Below are 10,233 nucleotides of genomic sequence, written 5' to 3'. Positions count from 1 at the left end.
TTCTACATCCGATTCTACTTTATTTTAAAAAGTAATATATAAGGTATTAACTGTGAAACAGTCAAGAACAATATGTGCAAAAATATGCATTTCTTTTGGTGTTGTCTATCTATCTATCTATCTATCTATCTATCTATCTATCTATCTATCTATCTATCTATCTATCAATCTTGTAGAGATTTTTTTGTAATTAAACTGATTGTTAAATTGAATCTATCTGTGTCTTTGTATGATAGATAGATAGATAGATAGATAGATAGATAGATAGATAGATAGATAGATAGATAGATAGATAGATAGACGGACGGACTGACTGATTGACTGATTGATTAAAAAGATTAATAGAGATAGATAGATAGAGAGAGAGAGAGAGAGAGAGAGAGAGAGAGACAGACAGACAGACAGACAGACAGACAGGCAGACTAACTGGTTGCTTGAAAAGATAGATAGATAGATAGATAGATAGATAGATAGATAGATAGATAGATAGATAGATAGATAGATAGATAGATTGCTTAACTGAAAATATTAATAGATAGATAGATAGATAGACAGACAGATAGACAGATAGATAGATAGATAGATAGATAGATAGATAGATAGATAGATAGATAGATAGATAGATAGATAGATAGATGGATGGATGGATGGACGGACAGACTGACTGATTGATTGGTTAAAAAGATTAATAGAGATAGATAGAGAGAGAGAGAGAGAGAGAGAGAGAGAGACAGACAGACAGACAGGCAGACTAACTGGTTGCTTGAAAAGATAGATAGATAGATAGATAGATAGATAGATAGATAGATAGATAGATAGATAGATAGATAGATAGATAGATAGATAGATAGATAGATAGATAGATAGATAGATAGATAGAAAGTAAAAGTGACTGATCTAGAGCTGATGTGTAACCATCAACCTGTTAGTCTCCAAAGTAGAGTAAGGTACTAAAATACTATTTGGTTAAATCCGTCAAGGGTGCCAATAATTATGGCTGTGGATCAATTGGAAAAATTCAGCTGCAGCAAACAAACTTGTGTAGGAGAACACATCAGATGGAAGTCCTTCACGAGCCTCTGACGCTGTAGGAGGTGAAAGCAGTTAGCAGTTTAATCTGGACAGAGAGAGAGAGAGAGAGAAATACAGAGAAATAGAGACAGAGAGAGAGATAGAGCAAGAGAGAGAGAGAGAGAGAGAGAGAGAGAAAGAGAGATAGAGAAATAGAGAGAGACAGAGAGAGAGAGAGAGAAATACAGAGAAATAGAGCAAGAGAGAGAGAGAGGGAGAGAGAAAAAGAGAGAGATAGAGAAATAGAGAGAGACAGAGAGAGAGAGAAATACAGAGAAATAGAGACAGAGAGAGAGATAGAGCAAGAGAGAGAGAGACAGAGACACCGAGAGATAGAGAGAGAGAGAGAAAGAGAGAGAGAGAGAGACTAAATTACACTCAGCAATCAAGTGGCCTCTCAGAGCAGTAGGTCTTCGTGGAATAGCCGTCACACACACAGAGGAGCCCCTGGAGCCTGTTGCTGGTGATTTCTCCTGCACTCGTCCACTGCTCTTAACATCAGCGGAGAGAAGAGGAGGATGACACGCTGCAAGTAACCCAGTCACCTCATTCACTGCTCCTTCATTCACACCCAAACCTGCAGGACAGAGCACTCAGGATCCACTCCTTACACTCATCCTCCAGGTGAACTCATCCTTACACTCGACCTTCTTTTTCCTCCTTTTTCTCACAGTAATTTTATTAATTTAATCTTAATTATTTTACCTGCATCATAGGTGTGTGTGATATGCCTGGATTTTTGTTTTCATTGCATGGAGTTAAATTTTTTAAATAATTTTTGTTTAGAAAAATGTATTAAATTAATCTTAAAATATTTCTAATTTATAATTTAATCATTCTTAATAAGATTTTAAAAAATAATAATTATTGTAGGGTTTTTTTTATTATTATTATTATTTTTAAAAAGCACCACTTTGCTGTAACAGTGCCAGCTGATGTTTCAGGGTTCACTGCAGTGAATTTTGAAAAGGCGGAGAATAAAACGTCAGCGTTTTTCTGAAATGAAATGCACTTCTTTTTTCCATACAGCTTCGTCCCGCTCGGTCAGAATGATGGAGCGAGCTGTCGTGTTGGTGTTGTGCTGGACGGTGATGCTCGGACTCTGCACACCGCTCTATCCTTCACTACGGTACGTCCATGTGATAATTATTTCCTCTGCTGTTAGTGTGAGTTTGGGTCATTTGTTTTTGGTCTTAAACTTAAAAGTAGGTCACTTTTTTTTTGTCGATGTACAGTCCACTCACTGAACACCTGTTACGCGCTCTAAAGTATTGGCACCCCTCTACCCTGTCTATGAGAAATAACACAACTGGTTTGTCATCTTTTTCTGCAGGATAAACACACATTTATGGGACTTTTTATCATTCTTTGATTATGTTGATTTAGATTAATTGTATCTATATGGACAAGGTATATTGATATTATTTTAACACATTTAAATCTTCCTGAAACGTTATACATGAAACTTGGTTTTTATATATAGTGAGTGCATGTATTTTTCTTCTCTCGTGTGCTTTTTGTTGCACATGATTCCTTTTTTTCACATTACATAACAGTCCGGTGATTTGTTCATTCATGTTCATTTTTATGTTTTTGTGAAATACGATTCTTTACAGACGACTCATTTATGGACACATGATTCTTTACAAATGATGCATTTTTTCACATATCATTCTATACACGATTCTTTACACATGATTCTTTTATGTACACATGATACTTTTTGCTTGATTCACTGATTTATGTCATTCTGTTCACATGAGTCTTCACACATGACTCTTTTATATGCACATGATTCATTACACATGATTCTTTTATGTACACGTGATTCATTACACATGCTTCTTTTATATACACATGATTCATTACACATGATTCTTTTATGTACACGTGATTCATTACACATGCTTCTTTTATATACACATGATTCTTTACACACGATTCACTTATTCACATGTCATTCTGTACACATGATTCTTGACACATGACTCTTTTATGTGCACACGATTCTTTACACATGATTTATTTATTCATATGTCATTCTATACACATGATTCTTTACACATAATTCTTTTATGTACACATGATTCTTTTCACATGACTCTTTTATATGCACATGATTCTTTACACATTATTCATTTATTTACATGTCATTCTGTACACCTGATTCATTTATGTACACATGATTCTTCACACATGATTCATTTATGTACACATGATTCATTATACATGATTCATTTATGTACTCACGATGGCTTTACATGACTCGTCTCTTTTCACATGAGTCTGCATTATAATTATCATTATTATTATCAATATTATTATTATTATTATTATTAATCTGTAACTCGTACATGTCTGAAGTTCTCCTCTGAGTGAGACAGACCTCACCCGAATCTCCTGCTCAGGGTTTTCACCGCAGCTGACCCCTCGCATGCTCGCCATTGTGCTTTACTCCAAATTTAGGAATTTGGACCTGAAGTCTAATTACTGCATCCTCTGACTCATTTTACACACCCATATTGTTACGCTCTTACACTGCTCTCACACAGACGAGTGTGAATGAAGCAGAAAAAGCAGACAAAAGCGCTGTCCCTCCCTCTACAGCTGTAGAGGCCGGGCGCTGATTATTACTGACCAGCACCTCACACAGGTCACGACACTCGACACGCAACGCTGCGCTTTTGTTGTGTTAAGTAGCACTGGGCAGTTTGATTACATTTTAAATGTATTGCAATTTTTGTCTATTTTCATTCTCTCTCTCTCTCTCTCTCTCTCTCTCTCTGAGGGTGAAGGTCAGCATACACAACAACTCCTTACTGAGTGAATGCGTAAAGGAACATTGGAGGCTTTTTATAGGAAATTGTTGAGAATTTTCTATAAGTGTGATTTCATTTGACAAGGTTTTGAACATTTCATTATAAAAACAATAAAAGTAAAGGAAGGATACAAACTGATCGATTATTGCAATGTTTTAGCTTTTATGTCTATTTATTTATTTTTTAGTTTTAGTTTTTCATTTATAAATTATGTATAAATTATTTAATACATAAATTATGGATTATATTTAATATTTATATTCCCTTTTTATAAATTATAAATATATATATATAATATATAAAATATATATATATATATATATATATATATATATATATATATATATATATATATATATATATATATATATATATATTATTGTTATATTTTATTATTTCCATTTTTTAAGTTTAAAAAAATATATATTTTTATGAATTATTTGGCTTATTCTGAGAACACTATAAAGTAAAGGTACTGTATAAAATATTTCAGAAAAGGTTTTAAAAAGAAAAGAAGTTCATTAAAATGATTATTAACCCTTTGAGAGCCCATGTGCTTTACAACATGAAGAAATAAAAAACACATAAAAAGATAAAGGTTCTGTATTTAAAAGATTTAAAAATATACATATATATATATATATATTTTTTATTTTTAATTTTTCTAATTGTGCACCAGTAGTTCTTCTTCTTTAAGTGGATTTAAAAGCTCTATTAATCATTTAAACACAATTGTACTAATAGTACTTACTTTAAATAAATTAATAAATTAATACAAACAAAGAAATACAAAAGAAAGTATAAAGTAAAGGAATAATATCTTTTGTTGGACGGTGTCATCAAAACACCTTGAGATTTTAAGATTCGTTTCAAGGCATTAATGGATAATTACACCTCGTTTTAAAAAGGTTAAAAGGTTCAGGTCGAAAGTTTCAGGAATTCAAAGCGGACTAATTCGCAGAACGGGAAGATATTTAAAGACGAGTGACGAGGATGCTTTTGTGTCAAGGAGTCTAACAGCAGCAGTGTTCTTCACTCTGCGAATTAGAAACCACTTTTATTTTATTTAGTGACGTATACTGAATACTGTATATGAGGCAGAATAACATCTGATTCCATGCATTCAGCTGGAATCTTAAGCACTGAACTGTTATGAATATGAATATAATATGAATAAATGTTTAAATCAAATGATCTTAGAATGATTTCTTTCCCAGGTTCGGTCAGAGAGCCACTGCGATACTGATGAGCTCCTCGCTGGACGATCCCCTGCAGCCCCCGACAGACTACAGATCCGCCCGGAGTCAGCATGTCGAGTTCAGGTCCAGTTCAGTTTTTATCTTTAACCATCACAAATCAGCTGGAACTATGTAAACGCTGCTTATGTACCAATGTACACTATGTTGCCAAAAGTTTTGGGACACCCCTCCAAATCATTGAATTTAAGTGTTGTTTTTCAGGGGTTGGGCTCGGCCCCTTAGTTCCAGTGAAAGGAACTCTTAATGCTTCAGCTTCATACCAAGACATTTTGGACAATTTCATGCTCCCAACTTTGTTTGGGGATGACCCCTACCTGTTCCAATATGACTGCACACCAGTGCACAAAGACATGGATGAGTGAGTTTGGTGTGGAGGAACTTCACAGAGTCCTGACCTCAACCTGATAGAACACCTTTGGGATGAATTAGAGCGGAGACTGTGAGCCAGGCCAAAACTGGGACGTCTGCCTTTACATACACATGAATGTAATATGGAGTTGTCCGGCCCTTTGCAGCTATAACAGCTTCATCTCTTCTGGGAAGGCTTTCCACAAGGTTTAGGAGAGTGTTTATGGAAGTTTTTGACCATTCCTCTAGAAGTGCATTTGTGAGGTCAGGCACTGATGTTGGACGAGAAGGTCTGGCTCACAGTCTCCACTCTAATTCATCTCAAAGGTGTTCTATCAGGTTGAGGTCAGGACTCTGTGAAGTTCCTCCACACCAAACTCACTGATCCATGTCTTTATGGACCTTGCTTTGTGCACTGGTGTTCAGTCATGTTGGAACAGGAAGGGGTCATCCCCAAACTGTTCCCACAAAGCTGGGAGCATGAAATTGTCCAAAATGTCTTGGTATGAAGCTGAAGCATTAAGAGTTCCTTTCACTGGAACTAAGGGGCCGAGCCCAACCCTTGAAAAACAACACCTGAATTCGATGATTTGGAGGGGTGTCCCAAAACTTTTATAGTGGGCAATATAGGCAATATAGTGTATGAATCCTGGGATAAAATGGCGAATTACATTGTTTTTCTTTCTGTAATTCTTCACATTCAGGTCTGGAAGGCATGCAGACGCCATCTTTACCAACAGCTACCGCAAAGTTCTCGGTCAAATATCTGCTAGAAAGTTCCTCCAGACGATCACAGGAAAAGGATCTGGGTAAAGTGATATTTAATTTATAGTTATATATTTATCATTTTAGCAAATCAACTCAAGTTCATTACAACTGAGGTTGTAAGTCATGTTGCGTACTTATTGTTTGTCGTTTTTTTTAGGAACACCTGTTGATCTAATTATACAGGCAGGTATCCAAGCTCCCACTGTTGGGCCCTTGAGCACAGCCCCCAGAACACCAGTGCTCCAGTCATGAGACTAACCCTGTACTCTGACCCCAACCCTCCAAGCATGGGATATGCAAAGATATGCATTTCACTGTGCAGTAATGTACAGTTGTGCTCAAAATGACTTATACCCTTGGTATTTTTATAGTGTTTTTGAGTTGTCTTCTGTGACAAACAACTGAAGAAATAACAATGTGATATTTCAAGAAATATGACATTTCATGGGTTTTTATTGACAAATAATCAAAAATCACCATGTTCAGAATTATTCATACCCTTCATATTACAACGTTTCAATAATCAATATAAAAGCCTTTGTTCCTAATGATGGCCTGCAAACACTTATTGTCGGTCTCCACAAGATATCTACAGGTCTGCTGCAGAATTTTTCCCCAGTCATCCTTTCGCAAAAGCTTCCAAAAAGTTGGAGATTGGAAAGCTTCCTAGCCCTGACCTGGATCTTCAACTCTCTCCACAAATTCTCAATTGGGTTCAGGTCAGGGCTCTGACTCAGCCACTCCAGAACATTTATGTTGTTGTCCCTGAACCATTGCTTGACCACTCGTGCCGTATGCTTCTGGTCATAATCCTGCTGGTAGGTCCAATTCTCTGGCAGGTTGAGCTTATGTGCTGACGCCACCAGGTTTTCATCAGGAATTTTGACATAGTCCTAAGGTTCCCTGTACCACTGGCAGAGAAGCATCCCCATAGCATGATGTGACCACCGCCATGCTTGACCGTTTGGATGGTATTCTTAGGACTGAAGGCTTCTGCTTACTTATGCCAAAGATATGCAACATCCGTATGTCCAAAGAGCTCCAGTTTAGTCTCATCTGACCAGAGGATGGATGACCATTTGCATCTATTGGCATGCAAATGAAGTTTAGCTAACACATACACTATATTGCCAAAAGTATTCGCTCACCTGCCTTGACTCGCATATGAACTTAAGTGACATCCCATTCCTAATCCATAGAGTTCAATATGACGTCGGTCCGCCCTTTGCAGCTATAACAGCTTCAACTCTTCTGGGAAGGCTGTCCACAAGGTTTAGGAGTGTGTTTATGGGAATTTTTGACCATTCTTCCAGAAGCGCATTTGTGAGGTCACACACTAATGTTGGACGAGAAGGCCTGGCTCTCAGTCTCCGCTCTAATTCATCCCAAAGGTGTTCTAACGGGTTGAGGTCAGGACTCTGTGCAGGCCAGTCAAGTTCATCCACACCAGACTCACCAGAATGTCATCCATGTCTTTATGGACCTTGCTTTGTGCACTGGAGCACAGTCATGTTGGAAGAGGAAGGGGCCAGCTCCGAACAGTTCCCACAAAGTTGGGAGCATGGAATTGTCCAAAATGTCTTGGTATGCTGAAGCATTCAGAGTTCCTTTCACTGGAACTAAGGGGCCAAGCCCAGCTCCTGAAAAACAACCCCACACCATAATCCCCCCTCCACCAAACTTTACACTTGGCACAATGCAGTCAGACAAGTACCGTTCTCCTGGCAACCGCCAAACCCAGACTCGTCCATCAGATTGCCAGATGGAGAAACGCGATTCGTCACTCCAGAGAACGCGTCTCCACTGCTCTAGAGTCCAGTGGCGGCGCGCTTTACACCACTGCATCCGACGCTTTGCATTGCACTTGGTGATGTATGGCTTGGATGCAGCTGCTCGGCCATGGAAACCCATTCCATGAAGCTCTCTGCGCACTGTTCTTGAGCTAATCTGAAGGCCACATGAAGTTTGGAGGTCTGTAGCGATTGACTCTGCAGAAAGTTGGCGACCTCTTCGCACTATGCGCCTCAGCATCCGCTGACCCCGCTCCGTCAGTTTACGTGGCCTACCACTTCGTGGCTGAGTTGCTGTAGTTCCCAAACACTTCCACGTTTTTATAATACAGCTGACAGTTGAGGAATATTTAGGAGCGAGGAAATTTCACGACTGGATTTGTTGCACAGGTGGCATCCTATCACAGTTCCACGCTGGAATTCACTGAGCTCCTGAGAGCGACCCATTCTTTCACAAATGTTTGTAAAAACAGTCTGCATGCCTAGGTGCTTGATTTTATACACCTGTGGCCATGGAAGTGATTGGAACACCTGATTCTGATTATTTGGATGGGTGAGCGAATACTTTTGGCAATATAGTGTATGTAGGGTATGTGACTTAAATTCTTAACTTAACTTAAATTCCAATATTCTAAATTAAACAAACTCGCCCAATCACGTCAAACCATCACATGAATATTAACTAAAGCTCTTGTCCTGTATCTGTATCTGTATAACTGTATTAGTTGAATGAACATGTATACATGTGTTCCTAATACAATGGCAATGTGTATACATATATATGTTATATATTAAGTAAAATGTTATTAGACATAATAAACAAATTAAGCTTTAATCAATATGTAAATGAAAAAATAGCCACATGTACCTATAGGCCTCCACTGTCTTCATTTGCATATTTAACTGTGATTGGCTCTTGTATCTTATGATGCAATAACACTGGTCTGGATGTAAACTGGATGTAACTGTTACCATTTGTGCCACTTGATTGATTGATTGATTGATTGGAGCAACATTTAAGCCATAATGATCAATCTAGCTTAGATGTTTTGTTCCAATTTTAAAACATTCTGACTTTTGTTTGTTCAGAAGCCGGCCAGAATCTGAACACTACGTAAAACGGCAGGCAGGAATTTTCGAGGACACATACAAGCAGGACCTGATGTCCATCAAGAGGGAACACAGCTATAGGGAGCAGCAGAGAGGACGTCAAGGCTTTAGGTAGATTTTATTTTAAACCTTATAATGACACATCCGCTTTTCCAAATTAAAGTGATACCTTTCAGTGAGTCGATTCATTTGATTCGAATCACCAAAATGAGTCGACTCTTTCAGCTCCTACATGACTATTTGTTCTGATTTTGTTCTGCATACTGACTTTCATGGACGACGTCACCTTGAGAAAGAACAGGACAGAAGTCTTGATCATCTCAGAATGTCTCCCTCTCTCTATTTATTCTGTTCATCTTATTTCTACTAATGCTTTTCCTTCGTTGTTCTTCCAGTCTTCAGTGCAGCGGCTGTGCTTGTGGTGTGCTGCTGAACAGGAAGTGTCCGGAGAATCGGCGCAGAAAGTGATCAGTATGTTGCTTTCTTTGTGGTTTGCCAATTAAAAAGGATTATGCAAAAAGATCTCTTTAAATAAATCAGAACTGCTGAGCCAAAACTGTGTTAGTGCTTTGTGTCTTTCTAATAAATGCTAACTAATACAGGAGGGATGTGGAAAATAAATAAATATGAAAATAAATAAATAAATAAAAACATTTAAAAAATTAAATTAAATAAAAATAAATTTCACAAAATTTGTTGAGTAAAAAGGAAACACAAAAGCTGGAATTTGTGTTTTTTGTTTTTATTTTTTTAAATTGTTTTCTTTACAAAACCACAGTTTGGTGAGATGAGTGTTGGGTGTGGTAACAAGCTGTAAAAATGGTCACACGTGCTGTCAAAAACAGACAGACAAAACAAAATCGATCGGCAAAAAATCCAAACCTGCCCTGGAAAGAGAGTTTTGGGAAACAAATTACGCCCATGACGGAAAAACCTTTACAGCTTACTGTATGAGGGAAAAACCACCTAGAGAAAAAAAAAACCAAAACACAGCGACAATCAAAGAGTCAAAACCCCAATGGATCACTTACAGTGCATTCAGTTGTGTGTTAAAAAATAAAATAAAAT

At 37.5% G+C, this 10,233-nt stretch overlaps 1 protein-coding gene across 1 annotated transcript; it reads left to right on the top strand.

Moving 5' to 3' along the window:
• Positions 1-1,208: 1,208 nt before the first annotated feature.
• Positions 1,209-10,169, top strand: ghrh (growth hormone releasing hormone). Its single transcript, XM_058373917.1, has 6 exons — positions 1,209-1,695; positions 2,101-2,200; positions 5,108-5,212; positions 6,202-6,306; positions 9,145-9,276; positions 9,561-10,169. Exons 2-6 carry the CDS (start codon positions 2,121-2,123, stop codon positions 9,631-9,633), a joined length of 495 nt encoding a protein of 164 aa, XP_058229900.1. The 5' UTR covers positions 1,209-1,695; positions 2,101-2,120; the 3' UTR covers positions 9,634-10,169.
• The last annotated feature ends 64 nt before the right edge of the window (positions 10,170-10,233 follow it).

This window comes from Hemibagrus wyckioides, linkage group LG21 (assembly GCF_019097595.1).
Source record: "Hemibagrus wyckioides isolate EC202008001 linkage group LG21, SWU_Hwy_1.0, whole genome shotgun sequence".
NCBI classification, from domain to species: domain Eukaryota; kingdom Metazoa; phylum Chordata; class Actinopteri; order Siluriformes; family Bagridae; genus Hemibagrus; species Hemibagrus wyckioides.
Note: the sequence above shows the minus strand (reverse complement) of the source record. Positions and strands in the feature narration are given on the sequence as shown.

What these genes read in the sequence shown, in the direction of transcription:
- ghrh (XM_058373917.1), top strand. Translation starts at nt 2,121, where the DNA reads ATGATGGAGCGAGCTGTCGTGTTGGTGTTGTGCTGGACGGTGATGCTC. An exon ending in AGTCAGCATGTCGAGTTCAG is followed by an intron (nt 5,213 to 6,201) that starts GTCCAGTTCAGT and finishes CTTCACATTCAG; the next exon opens with GTCTGGAAGGCATGCAGACG. An exon ending in AGAGGACGTCAAGGCTTTAG is followed by an intron (nt 9,277 to 9,560) that starts GTAGATTTTATT and finishes TTGTTCTTCCAG; the next exon opens with TCTTCAGTGCAGCGGCTGTG.